We start from the raw sequence: 21,701 nt of genomic DNA, 5'->3' as shown, positions 1-21,701 counted from the left end.
CTTTATTAATGAAGTCACAACACCAATATTTACTGTCTGCGGGGAGAGGCACAACATGGGGGCACGGATGGGAGTGCGATGGGGACTCCCGCCCCGCCCCTTGCGGGCCCGGCCTAGGAAGATTGGCAGGTTTCCTTGGGTCCTTTCCAGCCCTTTATCTGGATGACAGGGGTGCTCTGCTGTGATCTTCCTGCACCTCCCCCTCCACTGAGTGAGAGAATCTGGAGTGTACGCATTCCTCTGCCCCCTGTTGGTGCCAAAAAGATGCCTCCTCTTCTTACCGTCACCCCACCCGTGCGTACACGCTCCCCAGAGGTTATCCCCCACGTCTGGCAGTGAGAGCCCACCGTGAGGTTCAACTTGGACTTACCCAGGTTGGGACTTTCAAGATGTGAGGGATGTGTTTTCCTGGTTGATGGCCCGGTGGCAGGGGTGGGGGGCTGGTTGGGATGGGGTTCAGCCCTTTGGTTTCTAGCCTTGACTGGGCCCAGGAGAGACACTGACAGCCCCAGCAGCAGGACCTTCTGTGCTTGGATCCCTGTGTGTGCCCCCAGGCAACAAGGCTGGGCCTTTGACATCCTTGACATCTTTCCAACGACTTCAACATTGATCAACGCCCCACCCCAGGACATTCTAGGCACCAAGAATAGGATAAGTAAAGGCACAGCGCAGGCAAAAGCCATGGTTCACTGGGGGACAAAGGTGACGTGGGTGAGACCGAACCAGAGGGCACCAGCAGCGAGGTAGGAGATGCCAAGGGTGGGAAAGAAGGGAGCGTCTGTGGGGCTTAGAAGGGGTGATGGGGTCCTGTTTGGGCTTAGGGAAGAGAACCCTGGCCGCAGCATGGAGGCCCTCCTTTGAAGTGGGCCTCAGCCTTGACGTCCGCACAGACCTCTTTATGCCTCCCACTCCTCCATTCCCCTCCCAAATCCCAGGATCCATGTTCACCATTTCCCAAGGCAGAAGAAACCTTGGCTGTTTGTGAAGGTGGGCAGTCCGGGAGAACAGGTGGAGCGATGAGTCAGCTGTGAACAGTCGGGTCTGAGGAGCTGGGGGGCATGGAGTGCAGCAGGCAGCCAGCTTGGGGGGGGGCTGCAGTTCAGCAAAGGTCGGCTGGAGGCGTCGGCTGGGAACAAAGAGCAGTCCTGGAAGTGGCGGGCGCAGTGAGGGAGGCCAGAGGAGCCAGGGCTGACCCTGGGGTGGACAGAGGCGACGGGACACGGACAAGCCTGGGGAGGACTTAGAAAGGCTGGGAGAGGTGTCAGCGGTACTGGAGTGAAGGTGGGGAAGGGTGGGGGAGTCCAGGAGGGAATGGTCAGAAGATGGGGAGCAGTCAAGCCAGATGGGAGGCGGTTGGGTTTGGCCACAAGGGGGTGGCGGTAACCCTGGTTGGGGACTGTCATCAGCATCCACCCAGTGGTGAGGCAGAGGTGGAAGAGCAGAGGGCTGGGGAGCACATGGGAGACCAAGAAGTAGAGGCAGGTCTTGTAAGGAACAGGGTGCTAGGAGAACACCCCCTGCTTCTTAGGATGAAGGAGAACTTGATGTGTGACAAGCAGGAAAAGCAAGTGGACAAACTGCAGGCAGATGAGCCAGACAGCTTAGTGGGCCCTGCCTAGTAGCTCTTCCCCGGGCTGGGAGGCCCTGAGTCCTCGGGAACTGATGGCAAGCTCAGCTTCAAACCCTGTCTCTGAAGCTTTCATCTGTCCAGGGGGGCTCTCCAGGGACAGGTGAGCATCCTGGTGGGGCCAGGCCTTGGGGCAAGGACTGTCGGCTTCTGTGAATGGTGCCCCCTCCACCCAGCCCACAATACTCCCTGTTTCCTGTTTTTCCCTCAAAGAGAGAGGCCGTCAGGGCTCTAAGCATGGGGAAGCACAGTTGCTCTCTCCTCTCCTGACCCACCTGGGCCTGATTCCCACGGCTCATTAAGCCTGGAAAGGCTTGAACATTGCCACCCTCAAGACACAGGGTGGTCCTTCTCTATGTCCCACCTCAGTTTCTCTTGCTGTGGAGTTGGAGCTAGAGACAAGGGTCAACCACCAACAAAGGAGAAGGGTTAACGGATTGAGTCTCCAAGGTCCCACCCCAAGCTCCCAGGCCCTGAACACGCTTGTTCTGCCAGATCCCACTGGCCCTCAGAGTCAGAATCCACCACCCCAGGCTCACAGGCTCTGGGCTGGAGCTAGATGCCCGTGTTGTTAAGAGAGAGACTTTTATTATTCCCATAGGGAGACACAAGGGGATCACTAAGAACTACAGAGGGCGCCTGGAAAATAAATTAAAACAGGAACGCATCAAAACAAAAATGAGATAAGAGAAATGCAGAGTGGCTGGGAGGCTGCAGTGGCCGACAGCCTGCCCAGGCAGGCAGGCTCTCCAAGGAGAAGGTAGAGCCGTCCAGGGCCTCAGCCAGCCCATTCTTTGTCCCTCTGTCGGTGGTGCCCCAGGCTCCAAGCCCCCTGGAGCCGTGACTGAGGCCTCCACACAGCCCGGCCAAGGGGTGGCCAGAGTCCTGCTGGGCCCAGCGGGGAGCCTGGCAGCAGTGAGCAGCACTCTGCCCTCGCGGGTTCGTGGCTGCCCGCCCTAGTCATTGGAGGTGACGTCGATGTCCTCCCCGTTGGCCTGCTTCGTGGCGATGCGCCACCGGTTGATGTGGTGGGAGCCCTTCTTCTTCTGCTCCGACTCGGGCCCCTCCTCCTCCAGCTTCTGCCGCTTGTACTTTGTCCTCCGGTTCTGGAACCACACCTTCACCTGGGCCAGGGAGGGAGGGGCACAGGTGAGAAACACCCAGGAGGCCCCCAGAGCGGCCCTCAGGGCCTCAGCACTCAGGCTGAGCTGGGAACCAGATGGGGAAACCGAGGCCAGGGTCCTCTCCTCTGGCCGGTGCCACCTGCCGGGTCTGGAGGCCTGCCCTTCCAGACGCAAAGGAGAGGGGGCCACGGGGAGGGCACAGCGGGCCAGAGAGGACTGTTTTCCTGTCCCTCTCAGCAGAGGAGGGGATCTTGCAGCTGCCGAGCAGCCTGGTTCCTGTAGCCACAGTAAAGGAAAGAGACTTGGGTCCCTACGGGTTTTAAGAGAAGAGATTGATAATTGCTTCTTCACAGAGTTGATGTGAACGTAAATGAGGGAACATACGAAAAGCCATCACAGCGGTCCTGATGGGCTCCCTGGTGGGCTCCCTGATGGCCGGGTGTTAGCAACACCCTCTGGGCCACCCTGTGCCCTTTGTGGCACAAAGAAACAGAGTGGACGTGACTCGATAACCAGGAGGCGGTGGCCACACCAAGAGCAGTGCCCGGGGCAGCCAGAGCACTCCTAGGGTCCTGGACCCCTCCGCTCCAGGCTCTAACATCTCAGGCCATCTAGGTCTGTTTCACCAGGGGGTGCTGTCTTAGTGACCTCAGGAGGAACTCCCCCACCCCACAACAGAGGCAGAGCTGGGTGAGTGGGGAGTCCTGGCCCCTTGTGTGCCAGCCCCTCAGAGGAGTCTGAAATCCACCAATGAGGCCTCACCCTCCTTAGACATGGGGTGTCTGCAGCCCCACCCAGGGCAGTGTTCTGGCTTCCTGCCCCCGTAACACTGGCCCTGGCAGCCCATCCAGATGTGGAAACAGGTCACACAAGGAACAGTCAGGAGAAATCCCAGGGGACAGAAGTGAGCTCCTCTTTAAACACAGACAGCCCCCCACTTCTGTGACAGGCAGTGAGAGCCCTGACAAGGGTTGGGGTCAGAGACCAGACAACCATCCTTTGTGATTAGGAGGTGGGGGGGGCGGGGCAGGAAGGCAAGTGCAGGTCTACGACACTAAGCCCATCTCCTCCAGGAAGCCTCCCCAGATTTAGTCTCATCTCTGATCGTCCATCCCTTCTCCCAACTCCTTCAGCATTTGCTTAGTGTCCAGGACACAGACAGCCTTTAACATCTTTTCGTGCAAAATCTGGGAGGATCATCCTGGTTCCCAATTAGTCTTAGGTCTTGACGAATGTGGAGAAAGCCTTGGTCTGTCAACTCCTCCTGACTACAGTCCTTTAATCAGCCTTGCAGAACCAGGCCAGACCAGATCAGCCGCAGAGTTAGCAGGAGGGGCCTGGGTGCTGCTACATTCCCTCCCCTCTCTGGACTTGAGACCCTCACCCATAGGTGAGATGTTTTCTGGGGCCCTTGCAGCGCCAGGGCACCTCCTAGGCTTTTGTTCCAGAGGGTCCCTGCAGGAGGTGATGCAGACGGGTTGGGTTACAAGGCATGGATGGTTTCCTGGAAATGATAGCACACTTAAAAAGCAAGTAGGTGCTGCCAACTGCAGCTGGAGTGATCGACCCGTGGTGCCCATGCAGGTGGGGAGTGGTAAGTCGTGTGTGGAAGGACAAGAGCACCCTGCTTTTGGCAGCAGCAGTGACTGCTGAGGGGAGATGCTTGATTCCTGGGTGGGGTTAAGGGCAATCCTCAGAAACACCACCCAGTTCTGCCCCTGCTCCCCGAGAATGGGTGAAAAGCTTAGGAATTAGCCATAAAGCCAGGCAGAGGCAGCCAAAGCAGGCCTGGCATCTGGGCCCTGGGAGCAGCTCCTGCCCAGGGTGGTCCACCCTCACGCTTCCCAGACACTCCCCTCGGTCCCCTCCATGGAGCCCACCCAACCCAGGGCTCCCCCTAGCTGCCCCTCCCCAGGGTTTCCATGGCACCACCTGCCCTGCCCCTTGATTTTAGAGCACTAGGAGGGGAGTGAGGGCAGCCAGTGATCGGTGCTCCGCAGAGCAGTCAGCCAGGGACAGGAGGAGATGAAGTGGCTGGTATCGGTGGACGGAGTGGGGGAGGGCCTTCTTCCCTTCCTTCCAGGGCAGCATTCAAAACCACTGCCTGCACGTCCCACCTCAGGTAGATAGGGACAATGGTGGATGCTCTAGGCACAGGGCTTCTGGATTCCATGGCCACCTGTCCTCGGGCACAGGGCGGGCTGGGCCCTAGGTGGCTCTCGGCACACCCATTTGGCAGCCAGCCTGGCCCCTGCCCCCGGCCCTGGAGCCCACTGTGGCTGTGCCAGCCCGGAGGCGGGTGAGCTCGCCCAGCCTCCTGTGCAAGGCGTGTGTGTGTGTGACCCAGGCCTGGATGCAGGGCTGGGGCGGTGTTCCTGAGAGCCCCAAGGGCTAAGCGTGGCCAGCCTGGTCACAGGTGACTCGGGGCAGCCCTGCGCATCACCGGGGACAGAGGGCCCCTTTCTGCACCTTTTTTCTCCCACACACACTCTCAAGTCTCCTACCAGAAAGAAGACTCCCCTCTAGTGGGATGGACCCAGTTGGCTACCCTTACCCAGCATCACCAGCCCAAAGAAGGAACGCATCGGGGTGGAAATTCAGGCACAGGGTGTGTTTTCACACCAGGGGCAGCTTCTTGGCACACTCAAATGAAAAGTGATTCTGAATATTCTCCCCGTGAATACTACTAGGTCAAGAAGGCAGCTCTCTAGAAACAGGGACGAAAACTCTCCCCAGGCAGCCTGGCTATCTTCCTGAGAACAGCCTTGGGCTGAGTGTCCAGATGCTGTTTACAAAGACTGTAATGACAAGGGGATGCTTATGACTTAGTAATATCAGTGAAAACGGCAGGATGCACAGTTTGGGCACAGCGTGATCACAGCCATGGCAAAACAGAGCCGAGGCACGGGGAAAAAAAGACTAGAAGGAAGTGGACCCCAAGTGTGGGTGACTTCTCTTTTTTGTCTCCACTTTTCTGACTTTTCTTTAGTACATTATTGATAACAATTAATAGTAATTCTTTTATTTGGATAAAGAAAAGGAACTGGGCTCTGAGTGCAGTAAGAGACAAGAAGACACCCCATGAGCACTCTCATGCAGTCATGAGACTCTGGGGTCACCCTGGAGCCACTCCCCTAGAAGACAAGGACCTCGAAAGGAACCAGATTACACAGCATGGCTACCAGCTTGGGGTCGGGGGGCGGCCTCAGGAGGCTGCTTATTCTGCACCTGCCTTCCCCCAGCCCGGCACACCACTCACCTTTCTTCAAGCCCCCAGGGCACAACTGGGGCATTGGCTAGAGGAACCCCTCACCCATCTCTGAGCCCTTTGGGTTTGGGGAGTGGTTCCTTGTGGCCTCTGAAGTCCTCACCTCACTCAATGCCTCTTAGTTTTTCATATAAGGGAGATCCTGCCAAGAGCCTCCACTTTTGTCTGAGTTACACCACCTGGAATACTCTTACTTAGCCTTCAAAACCCTGCTCACATGTTCCTGGTCTGGATGTGCCCCATCACCCGTCTGTACTTAGTACTTTTCTCTTTCTTAGTAACAGTGACCCCAGCAATGCATTAATTTATTTGCTTAAAACTCTGCCTCCACATCAGTCTGTGGGAACCTGGAGAACCCAAGGGGTGTGTGAGCCGGCCTTGGAGCACCAGCGGGCATGTTCCAGGTATGTTCAGCCAGCAGAGCAGAAGTGAAGTGACCTAGCCCTATGCTCTAGACAAGAGGTGCTTGGGCCAACCTGGAAAATCAGAGAAAATCAATGGCAGAGGGGATGAGGTCTAATTGAAAAAGAAGTTTGGGAAGTGCTAACTGCTGGAGAGATGGAGTCCTCTTTTGGCTTAGCCTAGTGGACACTTCTACAAGAAGATCAATTCTTGATTCTCCATGCTGTGGATTAGATTGCCCTTTTCTAAGGGGAAAGCTTCAGAGGAAGATCCATTGTTGAGGGGACAAGGGTCAGCGTGAGTCAGGCAGGATAAAGAAGGTGAAATGGCTGTGGTTGAATGAATGAATGAATGAAAGCATTAATGCGTTAGCAGATTGATCACGGTGAGCATTAATGAATGAAGGCGTGCATGAGTGAATGGACAAATGAACTTACAGACAAGGGAACTATAGCTCCGGGCAATATTTCAGACTTTGCCTTCAGATGGACCAGGTCTGGATCCCTTCTTTTCCACCACTCCTCAACCTTAGCCCATCCCCAGTGGGCGTCTGTGGCTCCTGGCCCCTGCATACTTTCAGGTGGAAGCCTGTCCTCTCAAGGAGTTCAAATACCTCTTTCAAGGAGTTTTTGAGTCTTGTAACTGATACAAGAAGTTCCTCCTTATGTCTTATTGTTATCTCTTCTGTGTCCTCCTATTCTGTCACCCTCAGACACAGAGGAAGTCCTCAGACTAGGCAGAGGCTTGGAGACATCAACCAGACCACTCCTCAGCCTGCCTCCTCCCTGCCCTCTCCCCTGGGATCCATTTCCTAACATTTGATCATGTGAGCTGCTCCCACTCTCAAGGTCAAGCCCAATGCCATGCAAAGCTCTACCCTCACCCCACCAAACTGAGGTCACCTCTGACTCCCCATCAACCAGAGCCCGAACCCTTCCTAAGCCTTCTCATCTCCTCTCATATCACCCTGAATGCTTGCCCTCATTCTCAGGGAGACATCACAAGATTCGTCTGCCTCCTCAGGACCATGACCTCAGAGAAGCACTCCAGTCTCCCTTAACTCCTCTGCCCTCTCCTGCCTCCCACTGGACTCCTGGGGCTTCAGAGGTGCAAAAGTTCTTAAAGAAGAGCCAAGACTTAGAGAAGGAATGAGTCTGTCTCAGAACACACAGTGAGCTAGTAACAAAGGCCTCTTGACCTTTCCCTAAAATTCACGTCACTCAGATCTTTCCCTCTCGTCCAACCCCCAAGAGGCAGAGTATTCTGAGCAGAAAGTCTTCTTACCATGCCTCTGGGGGAAAAAAAATCCATAGGTAGGTGGCTACACACACCTGCCTCCTAAGACCTCCCCGCTTGCTCTCTAGCCCCAAGACAGTAACCAGACTTGACAGCTCCTGCTCCATCTTAACCTCAAACCCTCCCCTTCCTCCCCACCAGTCTAGAATCCTACACATTCCTCCAAGCCTTCTATGTCTGCGGCCTTCCAGGAGCCTTCCACCCACGCAACTCTCCCCTGACCCCCTGAGTCTACAGCTGTGACGTCAAGGGGACTCCAGTCACCCATCCCGTGCACACCCCACAAGTATACACATTTTGCATTTAGGCCCCAGCACTGAATGAGGGCTCTCCAAAGCCAAGAACCACATTTCTGCACCCTTTTCCCTCACAGCTCAGCTAAATTCAGCCAGGGTAGGTCAAGAAACACCTCCTGAACTATTCAGAGCAGAAGGAGCATCTGGAAACACTAACCAATGGGTCAGCCTAGAGCAATAAAATGCTTTTTCTCACTCCGCCTAAAATTAACATGCCCTCCCCCCACGTACACAGAAGCACACAGATGCACACCAGGCTATGTGCATAGATCATAGCACCTGACCTTTGGGCAGCGATCACACTAAGCCCACATGTGCCCCACATTGTGGGCGCACACACATGCTACTCACACCCATTACACACACACATTCACTCGCGCTTGAGGTTCTGATCTGACCCAGGCCAGAGTCTGCCCCACCAGCCACCAAGACTAAAGTTTAGGTGGGCTTCACCGTGGTCAGACCCCCGGGCTGTGCCACAGCAGTGATGAGCAAATAATTAGAGCCAGAAGGGAGAACTAGCCCTTGCCCAGGGCCCCTCTCTCCACCACCTGGATTAACCCATGGCCATCCCAGCACAAACAGCCCGCTCCTAACCAAACTAAAGCCCCACCTGCAACAGAGACGCTTAGGATTCCCATCTCCCAACACCCCAAGCTAGAGCTTTGGGCATACAGACACCCCTGAACTCTGGATTAAGGCCCACACACTGATCTGCCTAAGCCTTCCAGAAGTTTCCCCCATGAATTGGTAAATAAAACTCGATCATCTAGATCAACAGTCAGCTATGAAAGTGTAAGGGAAAGACAGAAGGAGAGGGACAGGGAGGGAGCAGTGACGGCAGAGAGCAAAGGAAATAACTGATAAAGTTAACATATGGATAAGTGTACAACCATGAGAAATTGGCCCATTCATTCAACATGTTTATGGAGCATCTGCTCCTTGCTGGTCACTGAGCTGGGCCCTGGGGCACAGTGAGTAGGAAGGCTCAGCCTCTGCCTCCCAGAGCCGAGATGCTCAGACCCATTATTCATCAGAATCGCCTACAGAGATGCTTTTAAAACTTTCCTGGGTCCCACCCTGGAACTCCTAAGAGAATCTCCTCAGCAGGGCCCAGGAATCTGCATGTTAAGATATCTTTGAGAGACAGATGCAACCGGTGCACAGATTGACATTGGGACATGGCGGATTATTAAACAACAGCAAAGTCCTATATGTATTATGATATATGGGAAGTATGCCGTGACTTCTGAGAGCCTGGAGGAGGGATTATAAACAGAAATACAGAGAAGTAGAAAACAGATGAGCTGGAAGCTCAGGGCTGAAAAGGACCCTGGAGTTCGTTTCATTCAATCTTACAGATACAGCAACTGAGGCTCAGAAGACAAAGCCAGGGCCGGTGAGATAACCATTAGCAGACATTGCATATACTATCTGCCAGCTGCAGAGATGGAAGTTTGAGAGGGATAGTGGATACACAGAAGATAAAACAGAGTAGATCATAAAGAGATAATCAACAGTTTGGTAAATAGGAGTTATTGTTGGGAAGAAGAAGAGAATAGAAAATAAGAAATATAAATTAACCAGCTTTGGGGAGGCAGTTTAATGAGAGCAAACAGAAGTACATGGCTAGATATAAAGTAGCGACTGTGAGGGACAGATTAGAGAGCTCTGAGAGACAAATATACATATTGACAGTAGAAATAGATGGCAGTGGGCTGGTGAGAGTGACTGATGCTTGACAAAGAGCTGGTAGCTAGAAATGACAGGTAAGCTTGCCCGGCAAATACTGAGGGATAGATAACTAGTTAATTACACAGCCTAGATCCAAATGATAGTTATGAGAGGGACAGAAGGACAGCTCTCTTGATGAAGAAGACTGAACTAAGAGTCAGGAAGCCCAGGTTTGGGTCTTATTATAACACTAACTTGACATATTACTTTAAACAAAGGGAAGGGAAGCATTGGGGATGAGAATTAATATTACCTGCCTTTAATCCTTAAACAACCTATTTTCTGGATGATGAAACCAGAACTCAGGGTTGCTGAGTAACTGGCCCAAGGTCACACAGTCAGTTAGCAGGGAGGTAGATACTGGAATCCCACCTACCTGCCTGGGGAGCTCTGCCCAGTTCATGTCTCCATCTCAGAGGCCTCACCTGGAAACACAGGCCACCACAAGGAAGTATCTCAGGCTCAAACCTCCCATAGCTTTATTATTATTATTATTATTACTACTACTACTACTATTATTATTATTATTATTACTTATTTCATATGCTTAAACCAGCTCATTTATAGATGGAACAAGATTAGCCACGAGTTTTGATAGTTAGTGAAGCTGGATATTTCCTGCCTGGTTTTGTTTTAAATATATGTTTAAGCATCTTATAATTAAAAACAAAAAAAATCGTTAGGTTTACTAACTGGCATTGTTAGGAGCAAATATTGACAGGCAACCAGGTTCAGTTGAAAGAAAATCTATTCAAAATGCTCTTACAGAGCTAAAAAACTGAAAGTTTAAAAACAATGACATTATTTCAACAAGTGTTCATCTGTGGGCGGTGGGCTTATAAACTGTTTTGTTTTCTTACACTTCTGCAATTTAAATTTAATAACTATTACTTTTTAAATGAAGTTAACTATAAACATCATTCTTAAATTGACACCCTGTTTTAAACAACAGTTGTAAAATACTGTTCACCAAGAAGGGAATGGGGGTATTATTTTTATTAACTTGGTTTTTTAAAAACGTATCTTTCTTTAAAATGTTTTAAAAATTAATTCCGTTGTTTTGTAAGCTTTACTCTGCAGTTCGAATAGCCCAGCTAGCAAGTCTGAAACAGCGTGGGTCCTGTGACAGACAGGGGAGCAATGCGCTGATGAAACAGGGCATCTTATAGATAGGACAATAGATACCGAAATGCGCAGGGAGCAGGAAAGAGTGAGGTCGGGCCGCAGGGAGCTGGAGATGCAGTTTGGGTTTGGACTTCCCCACTAAACCTTCCATGTAGCCTCGCTGCTCCCCAGGAGATCCCAGGCTGCGCACACACATACTCCCGCCAACAGCCTGACGCCTTCCTACAGTCCGGGACTAGGGTGGAGGATGGTGGTATAGGTGGGGGCGAAGCGAGCAGAAAGCGGTGCAGAAAATGAAATGCCGGCGGGCTCGAGCTGCTAGGCCAAGTAAGCTGAACTCTCTCCTTGCAGATCTGGGAACTGACGGGGACAGAAGGGAGTTAAGGTCTTCCGAAGCCCATCTAGATACTGAAATCCGCCTCCAGTCCAGCACGCTGGGCTCCCGGCCGACCAAGAGCTTCCAGACAGCATTTATTCATTGTAAAGTCTTTACTTACAGTAAACCCAAATCTGCCTCCCTATAATTCCCATTTAGTTCTTAAATTTTTTCTTAATTATGAAACATACTACGCGGTACTTGTAATATCACCCAGTTCAAACCCCTTCAACGCCGCTGCAGTTTACTCCCTCCCCGACTCAACAACACTTCAAGTGGCTGAAAACAGGCCCTGAGTACCAGAATCGCCTTTTCCACCACTACCAGGCCCCCCAGATGTCCGCGCACGCACACACCGCGGTTTCAAAGCCCCGGCAGCCGGCCCGGAAAGAGATCAGAGCCCCGCTCGGACCCCCAGCAGGACTGCCCGCTCCCTGGCTAAGCCCTCTGCTTCAGATGTTTATAGCCCGAGGACACGTGGGCTCTCTCAGCACAGCCGCTGGTGGGCGGCCGAGGCCTGCGCCCGCTTTGCCCTGCACGGCAGCGAAGCCAGAGTGGGACAGGCCTGGGCACCCCCGCACACCCCTAAGCGCCCCCAGAACAGCGGCGGGAGAAGGGCTGCAGGAGCCGCGGGCCTGAGACAGCTCCAGAGGGCCCTGGGGGGCCCGGAGTGGCCGTGGGGTGGGCGCCCCGCGCTCGGCGGGTTCCCCAGGCCGCCCGCCGCCTCCTGGTAACCGGCAGCTCCTATGGGCTGTGGGAGCGGGGTCGGAATAAGGTTTGATCCCAACCTCCTAGGAGGTTCTTAGCGTTTCATAAAAGTCCTGTGGCCTCCTGGAGGCTGAAGGCAGTCGGAGGGAAGGGGTTCTAAAGACAGGCTTGGCGGGGGCGCCGCAGGGGCGGCGGGAGAAGCAGGGGGAGGCTGGGGGCGAGGCTGGCCGGTCCCTCACCCGCCCGCCCCACCTCCACCTGCCTCCCCCCACCGCCACCCCGGGCGGAGCGCGGACTATTTATTACCTGCGTCTCGGAAAGGCTGAGGCTGCCGGCCAGCTGCTTCCGCTCGGCGCCCACCACGTAGTGGTTCTTCTCGAAGGCACGCTCCAGTCGCAGCAGCTGCGAGGGCGAGAAGGCCGTGCGGATCCGCTTGGGCTTGCGCGCGAAGGGGCCGTGCAGAAGCAGCCCGTCCTGGGGCACGTCGCTCGCTGCGGCCGCGCCGCCGACGGCAACACACGCAGATACAGACAGAGAGAAGCGCGCGGTGAGCCGCCCGCGGGAGCCGGCCAGGCTCGGGCCTGGCGCCGCGCTCGCACGCGCCCCCGGAGAGATCGGCTGCCTTCTCCAATCCTCGACACCCAACCCCCATCCCAAATTCTCCCCTTTCCCTTTTGCCGCCCCTTCCTTCAGTCCACTCTCCTCCCCAACACCTCCCCGCTGAGAGCTCCCAGGTCGAGGCCCGGGGAATCACAGCGCTGGGGATCACTGTTGGGCCAGAAGCTGGGCCCAGGCCTGGTGAGGCGCCGACCGGCCCAAATCCACAGTGTCTGGAGCAACGGAAGAGGCCAAGGAGTGGGGAGCTATCTTTGTCCACTTGCCCCATCAATTCTCCTTCAGAGTGGACCAAGAGTAGAGACGAGGCTGGGTGTCAGGAAGGTGGTAAGGGGAACAGCCAGGCTGTTAGGCATCCCAATACCAAACACAGATCCAGGAACTAGAGGCTACCCAAGGAACTCACCCCTCACTCCTGCTTGAGCCAGCCTTGCAGCTAGATGCTCAGGCTACTAGGTGGTGGAAAATTCCTGCCAACAAGCCCCGGCTCTACCTTGCAAGTGGTAAAAATAGGCCAGGGAGTAAGTCAACATCCAGGCAGCACCTGGAGGTCTAAAGTCAGGTTTCTTCTTCCCTTTTCCCCACCTCTCTTCCCACAGACCTTCAGGTAAACTCTCCCCACAGGAGACTTACTGCTCTCTCGTGGGAAAAGGCCTTGCTTCATCCCTGAGTAGTCCCACATTGAAGAAATATGTGTGTAAATATCTAGATGTCATCTTTCTGTCTAATATATATAGATATAGGTATATTGGTTTCTGCATGGGCGTGTGTGAATATATGCTCCAGCCTCCCTACTGGCTTTTTCTTCTATTTACCATACAGGATTTCGAAAGAGTGTAACTGTCCCTGGCAAATGTTGGCCATCATGGGGACTGAGCTCCTACATGCCAGAAGAGGGGCTGACAGGAGCTGGCTGAGGCTGGTGTGGTAGGGTCAGGAACCACAAGAGCCAAAACAAGCTTCCACCCACAGCCTCAGTCTCCATGACCCATCTCCCTCCTTAGACTCTCACACAACCTCTGGCTTGGTTGCACATGCTAACAGACTGGAAACAGGCTCTGACACCACCCATGGCTTCTCATACAGCGGCACATAACAGTACCCCTGACCCACCACCAATGCAGAGAGCTAGATGAAATGTTTTGACAGAGTTAGCTGCTGAGATTGACTGATCCAATTAATTTCTTCAGAAATGGCCACTGGTTTGACTCAATTTGAATTGTTGTTTTGTTCTTAAGACAATTGTTTGGATAATTTGGTTGAGATCTCCCATCTCTGGAAATATCTCTGCCAGTGAAGCAAGGGCACATAACTGAGCTGCTGTTGCTAAAACTCTCCAGGTAACTGTTCATGTCCCTCTGCTGGTGGAAACTGCCTGACATTACTTTCTCCAAGCCCATGGGCTTTGGACATGCAGGCAAACTCTATTGCTGGGGTTTTCTGTGAAACAGCATAAAATTTGCCTAGGAATGAGAGGCTAGCACCTGGGAGGAGACAGAGCCTCCCGACAGGGTGAAGTCACTAACTTCCAGTCACCTTACCTGTTTCAAGTGGCTGAATCTGTGCTGCCACGAAAGGGGGTGAAATCACATTACAGGAAGATAGAGAGGGGACACCCTGCCCATTGAGCCCTTCAAGGTGGGGGCAGACCCAGGGCTCTGAGGGTTGACAGAAGGAAGAGAGGTTTAGCTTGTGATGGTGGAAGAGACAGATGATCAGGGGAGGTGGTCTGACAGAGAGGGGTTAGAGAGAAAGGAGGATGATCCAGGTAGGAATAAGGATTAAAGCTGCAAGTGGGGGCCAGAGTGATCAGCCAGAGAAAAGTGGGAGAGGTGGGTGAGAAGCAAACACTTCTTGTTGACATTAAAATAAATTGTTTCAAAAAAATCAGTGTTCCAAGCTCAAGTCAAATACCAACAGTGGTTTCCTCTGGACAAATGACCAGGAGAGGGAGAGAGAAAGCTCAGCACACCTCCATGATCCCAAGGTTCAGCCTCAGCAGGTTGACTGTGGCTGGTCAGAAGTGAGGTGGCAGCATGGAGAGACCCCACAGTTGTGAGTGAACGGGATGCAAGGTGTGAAGGGCAGTGTGAGGCTGAGAAAGCATCACTGCAACCTCAGTGTGTGTGATTTGCCGGCTGTTTTGTAATTCCCTGGTGTGTGTTGATCACCTGTTTGGTAGAGTTCTCTGTGTTTGTCTTTATCCAAAGTGGAGGATGAAAGCAACAAGCTTCTCTGTCCTGATATTCATGTGCCTCTCTGCCCAAAGTCCGGCTATTTTAGGGGAAAGTTCGGTTACTTGCAATCTCTCTCAATTGGGGACAGAATGGCCCTAGTTCACTGTAATATTCTGTCAGGACAGATAGCATGTGTCCCGCAGTCTGTGTGTGCTTGTACAGAAACATAGGGGCCCTTCTGACCCAACCAAGAAGAAGCAGAGGCCAGGAAAATTATTCAAGATGCTGATAAGTGATGACAGATTTGATTTCAAAAGAAGCAGGGCTTTTCCTTGTAAGGAAAAGTTTGTTTAGTACAAAACTAACCATCCCAAGAAACTGATCAATAGCTACATGTTTCTATGAGGAGCAGGATGCTGCCAGGTGCCTATGTGCTTGCGCCCCTCTCATTCTGACCTATCAGAAGGAGGCCTCAACCATCCCTACCAAGGCTTCAGTTTCCCTTAACTGGACAAGCGCAGAACAAGCTTGGGACTGGGGTGCGATGTGGCCTGTTGTGATGCAGTAATTCTGGGCTGTGAGAGTGGGCTGTCAGTTTCAGACAAGGAGGGGTGGAAAAGTGGAAAGGGGCTGGCTTGGCCTTCCCTGAAGCTAGTTCACTGAACCCCACTCCTCCGCATTTTCCTCCAGCCTCCCTCTGAGGGCCCCTTTAAGGCAATGGCTGGGAACTAGCAATAGAGGTTCCCAGGACTGAGGCGTCAGGAGGTGGGAGCCAGCGATTCGGTGGCCCAGGGCTCAGGCTGCAGTCCCTCCTGGAGAGGCCGTGTCAGGCTGGGGACTCTAGGCCGGATGGTGGGGCGGAGGGGCCTGGGGCTAAGAGAGGGAGAGGCCCGCCCGGCAGCAGAGATAACCTCTTTCCCCCGCCTCCCGCCGGAACAAAGGCGCCCTTTGAAGCACCGGCCCATTACCACCACCAGTCCCACAGGGCTGCGTCTCCCGCGGCCCCCTCCCGACCCTGCTCCCCGGCCTGGAAAGTTCCTGCTGTCCGGGGAAATAGCATCCAAGTGTAGCTAACTCCGGTGCCCGCCAACTCCTCCCCTTCTGGCCTCGAAAGCTGCCCCCGACTTCGGGGTCCCTCCGCGTGGTCCCGAGCATCCCGCGCTGGCTTTTCCTCTTCCATCGCCTTGCTCAGCGGAGAAGCCGCTTCCCTGCGCGCCGGCACCGCGCTGCTGGAGAGCGCTGCGCACAGAGCGCAGACGTGTTCCTTTTCGTTCGTGTAGGGTTTCGCTTCTTGCATTAAAACGGGGCTGAAATGAGCATCGCAGAGACCCGGTTCTCTAGAAAACGCGGCGCCGGAGGGCCTGAAATGGCTTGGCTCGCAGGCCCGAGGGGCCCGCGGGACCTCAAGACGCAAGGGCGCCCGGGCTGCAGGGGTCTGCCCGGAAGATGACCAGCCCCGAAGCCAAAACGTCTCAAAGTTCAAAAAATCCTTCAGTGCCCAACGGATTTCCGTGTTCAAAAATGCGGCCACATTTGGCTCCATCTCCGCGTCCAGACACAGTTCTTGAGAGAAAAATGCAACCGTTTTTGCAACTCGACAACGAGCCCGCCGGGACTGATGGCTCAGGGAGCCGCGGCAATTTCCGAGAGGTTTTTGCGAAGGCTTTATCCGGCCTCGTCTGACTGGGGATGCTCAGAGCCAGAGCTGGATCTCACGCGAGGCGCCCCCGACACTTGGAGGCCCGGCCCTCGCGCCCCAAGCTCGCGCCGGCAAGGCCAGAAGCGGGAAAGGTGGCGCGGAGGGCGTGGGGGTGCGGGGTCCAAAGCCGAGGGCGTCCCCAGGGAGGCCATCTCAGCATAAGCAGAGAGCACAGGGGTCAGGACCGGCTCTGACCTGAGCCCCTGTCCCTCTACCAGCCTCCTAACGCCGGTGCCTCAGCTGCCTTGGGCCCGAAGGTTCACAAACAGCCGCAACTCAAACTGGCGCACGGTCACCAGGTCTAAAGACCCAGGCCAGGGACCCAGCCCATGGAGCACTGAGGTGGTTTGCTCATTTTAAAATAAAACTTTATTCTATCAGTAAACATTGATTTTAATTGACAGGTTTCTTGTCCGTAGTGGCCAACAACATACGCATTTTTTCCTCCGGATAATTTGGGCACATCTTTGAAATCCCCAGGGCAGACAAGTCTGCCCACAAAAATTCTTGCTCAAGCAATTACATTTTCTTCTTTTGTGGGATCTGCTGGGTGAGTATCTACTGGGCAGATGAGACTGAGAAAATTGTCTGACAAATCAGGACCCGGGAAAGCAGCTTTCCGTGAAACAGTTAAGCAGCTATACCCAAAGCTTCAAGAGATCATTTTTCTTCTCTTACGTTGATAATTGTACCAGACATTCAGTTAATTTTCACAGTGTAGACTTGGTTTATCGTCAGGTTAGCCCCAGGAGCAGGAGGTCTAGCCCTGTGCTTTTCGTTTGTTTCGCTGAAAGCCGGGTTACCTAGCCCTGAGTCATGGAGCCTCATGAGGCTAACTCTCGTCTACACTAGCAAAATAAAACCGGAAGCTAAAACAATTACTGCACAAATTAAATCAGAAGGAGGAGGAGGGGAGGGAGGAGGAGGAGGAGGAGGAGGAGGAGGAGAAGAAGAAGAAGAAGAAGAAGAAGAAGAAGAAGAAGAAGAAGAAGAAGAAGAAGAAGAAGAAGAAGAAGAAGAAGAAGAAGAAGAAGAAGAAGAAGAAGAAGAAGAAGAAGAAGAAGAGAGGAGAGAGGAGGAGGAGGAGGAGGAGGAGGAGGAAGAGGAAGAGGAAGAAGGAGAAATAGGAAGAGGAGGAGGAGAAAAGAAGGAAGGAAGAAAAAAAAGAAGAAAAACTCCAACAAATTCAAGGAAGAAAAAGAACTCCAACTAATGCAACTCTTTCCTTCGGGAAAGAACGTGAGAGAGAGGGGGAGAGGAAGAGACAGAAACAGAGAGACTGACCAGTGGGGTATCTTCTTTGGCAAACCCATTGCCCAGTGCAGACTAGAAGGCTAGACTGCCTACGACCTTCAAAGCCCTCTGCCCCCGCCCCCTGCCTGGGAGGACTGCCGTCAGTCCCCGAGTAGCCGGGTGGGTTCCCCAAGTCGGCGAGCGGCGGAGGAAGCCGATTTGCTACTGCAAATCTTCCCCACCCTGGGTCCGACAGGCACGTGTGACTTGGCGAAGTCGGGTCGAGATTGCTGAGAAACATCCCAAGACAGCGGAGCACTCAACATTGAACATTAACTCTCTAGTTTGCCCTCCCCTCTGCCCCTTCTTCCTACAGACCCGGGGCACGCAGGTGGACTTTCCCCTGCCTTCCCGCGCCAGCGATGACGGATCCCTGGGAGTTGGTAGTGGAAGTGCGAGAGAAGTATGGTCCCGGGTCCAGCCGGGTCCGCGGGAGGGCGGCGGGCGCTGAGCTCTGGTGTGGGAATGGCTCAGCCAGAAGAGATTAATGCAGGCCTCGGGGAAGACCAGGAGAAGCTCCGAGGATGTGCCCGGGCTTGACGTCCGACAGGCATAGTTCTTGGGAAAGCCTGGAGGTCCCAACCTGGTTCTCTGGGAGGAAACCCAACGCGGTAAAAGCGCGGATGGATCTGGCGCGGCTCTTCCCTGCCTAGGATCGGCCTCTGTGGACCCGCAGCCTTCTCAGCAACAACTTCTGAACAGCCCCGCACGCCCCCGAGCCTCCCCCGCGCCACTGCAGCTCCGGCGCCGGCCGGCCGCCGAAGCGGGCACAGCGTGGGCACTCACCCTGGAAGCGGTGGCCGAAGAAGCGGTTCCGCAGGACCCAGGGGTAGAAGTGCAGAGGGTCCCGATGCTGGGCGCCGAAGAAGGAGTGCGGGGGCTGCAGCGGGGAGGCGCCCAGCTGGTGCGCCGGGTGCACGGTCAGCGCGGGATGGTTCATGGCCTCGGGGAACACGAGCTCGGGCCCTCCGTAGAGCGAGCGGCCGGCGCCCGCGGTGGCTGGGAAGCCGCTCACGAAGGCCGCTTCGGCCGCGCCGGGGTGAGGATAATTGAGCGCCGTGGGCCGGAGCGGCTCCTCCGAAGCTGCCGCCGCCAGGGGATGGGAGCCCGCGCCCCCGCCGCCAGTGCCCCCGCCGGTACCGCCGTCCTTGGCCACCAAAGACTCGATGGTAAAGCCGCGCTTGGCTGTGGGCTGGAACATGGTCGCGGCCGCCAGAGCCGAGCCAGGCAGCCGGGCTCTGGGGAGCGCTCCGCGTCCTGGCTCCGCCGCCGTGCGGGGTGTGCACCCAGCCAGGCACATGCACACACACCAGCACCCCTCACCTCCCCCGCCCGCCCGCCCGCGCTCAGCCCCTGCGGACGAGCCAGGCGCGGAGCGGCGAGGGGCGTGCGAGCCAGAGAACGCGGAGTCGGGCCACCGCGCGCAGCTAGGCGCGCTGGCCTCTGCGGCCGAGCGGGCAGCTCCGGCGCCGGTACTGGCGCGGGCTCCGCGCGATGCTGCGAGCTGCCTCTACGGCCTGGAGGCTGAGCCCGGTCCCCTCCCTCCCGAGTCCAGCCAGGACCGACCCCCACCCCCGGTCCTCCCAGCACTGTCCAGCCCGGCCTCGTCCACCGCGCTGCGAAGCGAGAGTTAGCGGGCACCTGCCCCGCGCTCGCCCATTGGCCGCCGCTCACCTGCCCCAAGGTGGGGGGCGGGGCGGGGCGGGGCGAGGGACGGCGGGTGGGGAAACGAGCCAGCAGTCGGAGGCAAAAGCCGGACTGGAGCTTGTGCGAGGCGCTCTAGGCCTCCTTCCCATCTCACGTCTTCTCGCGTCTCGGCTCTTCAGCTGAGTCTGGCGGCCGCCGCAACCGTCTCAACACACGCGTGAGCCGAAGGAGGCGTACGAGGGGCCTGGGGCTTGGGGGAAACTCCAACCCCACTTTTCAGTGTGTAAATCAGTTGAACCCTCTCCAATTCGTCTCGGGATGTCATTTCAGTTTTCAGATAACTGGGATCCGAGTGGAAAGTAGGTGTTTGGGGGGTGCAACAAATAGGTTCTCCCGAGAACCAGTTCTCTACTCCCCTGGCCTCGAAGACCCTCTCGATCACCCACCACCGGTCACCTGGGTCACGGCCTGAAGCCTCGGCCTTGTTCCTGAGGTTTCGCTTTTTGTGGGTGTTATTGTGGACAGCTCCGGAAAGGGACGCTCAATTCTTTTCACAAGGGGGCCAGGCCGCGGACAGTGCGAGAGGAGCTATCGGAGCAATCACCCTGCAGTCCTCAAGCTGCAGTTCGCAGGGCTCGGAAGCAGCTCCTTGGCCCAGTCAGGGGCACCGCAGCCGGCTCGCACCAGGACGGCTGGCCTCGGCTCAGGAAGATCTGCTTTCCTCGGCTTCCGTCTTCTCTGGTCGTGGGGCAGGTGGGTCAGACCAGGCCAAGGCCTTGGGGACACTGTCTTGAATTGGAGGTGGCCGAGCAGCCTAAGCCCATCCCCAAAAATACACACCGGCCGTCCTGGGAACGTAGCTGCGGCCTCGCCTACCCCGACCACCTTCCACTCGCACCGCCCGCAGAGCAGCGGCCGACTCCGCTCCAGCCAGTTTCCATTTCGTGCACCAATTCCCTGGGGGTGAGAGGGCAGTTGGGAAGGAGAACCAACACTCTGCAAACTTTTTCACCCGGGCTTCCAGGTCGCAGGAAAACACCGCATTCAGGCCTAGGAGGGCGCTAGGCGGTGGTGGGGAGGTCGGGACACGGACCTTGCCAGTGCACTGAGAGAAGGGGACCGCAGGGCGTTCCGCTCCCTCGGCGCTGTCGGGGTCAGTCAGAGCGGCCTGGCCGCGCGCGGGTTCGTGGATCCGGGCTGGGCCTCCCGTCGCCCCGAGACCAGGGGGTCCGCGGGCCGCCTGACTCTACAAAAACTCCAGGCCGGGTCTTGGGAGCGGCCCGCCTGAGCGCCCGGAGCCCTGGTCCCGGAGAGCGCTCCGGGCGCCCTTGTTGCCACAAAGCGGGTTAAAGTCTATTTTCCACTCGACTGCTCCGAAAAGCCCCCGCTCGCCGAAGCCGTTCCGGCCCCCTTGGGCGAGGTGGGGAGGGGACGGCCGAGAGGATGGGGGTGAGACTACCGCACCCTGCAGCCGCTCGCGTCCGGGCAGACCCGGGCAGAGCACCTCAGAGACGCCCCAGAAATGCCGGCGGAAGGAATCCTTACCGAATCCGTAGCGAGCGTCTGTGTCTCTTTTGCTGGCCTCTCCGGTTCTTTCTGTGCTGGTCTCTCCCTCTCTCTGATTTCTGTCTCAGGCTCTCTGTCACTCCCCAACCCCCCGCCTACCCCCCCCCCCATTTTCCTCCATTTCTTACCCCTCTCCCTTTGCGCCATCCTCAGTCGTAGATTAGAGGAAGCTCCGCCGAGTGGGGACAAGGACCTAAGCAGGTCGTATCGCTAGGGTGGCGAGGGTGCGGAGCTGGGCAAAGGCACAGAACGAGATTTTCGTTCTAATATAAAGGAGACAGAAGGGGATTTTGTTGGAGCAAGGTCCCCGCAGGAACGCAGGTTTAGTTGGATAAGCATTGCCTGGGCCTGTGCTCTGTGGCGACAGACCGAGTACTTGGCCTGTGACAGAGAAGTCAGGAGCTGGAGCAAGTTGAACTCGCCCCAGAGCTTTCTGCCCCTAGAGGAGATGGACCCCACCTGTCCAGCGGCAGGCCTCTACCTCCTACCCCACCACGAGGCTGGACCTTAACCCGGAACTCGCTAAACTGGGCTGGCAGGTTGAAGAGCTTGGAATTTACTGGCCATTCCTAGACTTACACCTACACACGGGCAACATGTGCGTTCATTCGTGTGGCTCTAGGTCTACATCTTTGTGTGTAAATCCATAGACCTTTATGATAATGACTCCTTGTGGTGGTGCTTTCCAAATGCTTTGACATCCAGCTGTCTGTCATCAACCCCATTTACAGATGAAGAAACAGACTGC

The 21,701-nt window shown here is 55.5% G+C and overlaps 1 protein-coding gene across 1 annotated transcript; it reads right to left on the bottom strand.

Moving 5' to 3' along the window:
- Positions 1–2,195: 2,195 nt before the first annotated feature.
- On the bottom strand, positions 2,196–21,049 carry EMX1 (empty spiracles homeobox 1). Its single transcript, XM_032497823.1, has 4 exons — positions 20,933–21,049; positions 18,527–20,344; positions 12,263–12,447; positions 2,196–2,751 (listed from the first exon to the last, which is right to left on the bottom strand). Exons 2-4 carry the CDS (start codon positions 19,038–19,040, stop codon positions 2,584–2,586), a joined length of 867 nt encoding a protein of 288 aa, XP_032353714.1. The 5' UTR covers positions 19,041–20,344; positions 20,933–21,049; the 3' UTR covers positions 2,196–2,583.
- Between the last annotated feature and the right edge of the window lie 652 nt (positions 21,050–21,701).

This window comes from Camelus ferus, chromosome 15 (genome assembly GCF_009834535.1).
Source record: "Camelus ferus isolate YT-003-E chromosome 15, BCGSAC_Cfer_1.0, whole genome shotgun sequence".
Taxonomy (NCBI): domain Eukaryota; kingdom Metazoa; phylum Chordata; class Mammalia; order Artiodactyla; family Camelidae; genus Camelus; species Camelus ferus.
Note: the sequence above shows the minus strand (reverse complement) of the source record. Positions and strands in the feature narration are given on the sequence as shown.

Excerpts from the sequence above, each read along its gene's own strand:
- EMX1 (XM_032497823.1), bottom strand. The coding sequence starts at position 19,040 with ATGTGCCTGGCTGGGTGCACACCCCGCACGGCGGCGGAGCCAGGACGC. Across the intron at positions 12,448-18,526 it reads CTTCGGCCACCGCTTCCAGG|CGAGCGACGTGCCCCAGGAC; the intron begins GTGAGTGCCCAC and ends GCGCGGCCGCAG. Across the intron at positions 2,752-12,262 it reads TCAGCCTTTCCGAGACGCAG|GTGAAGGTGTGGTTCCAGAA; the intron begins GTAATAAATAGT and ends TCCCTGGCCCAG.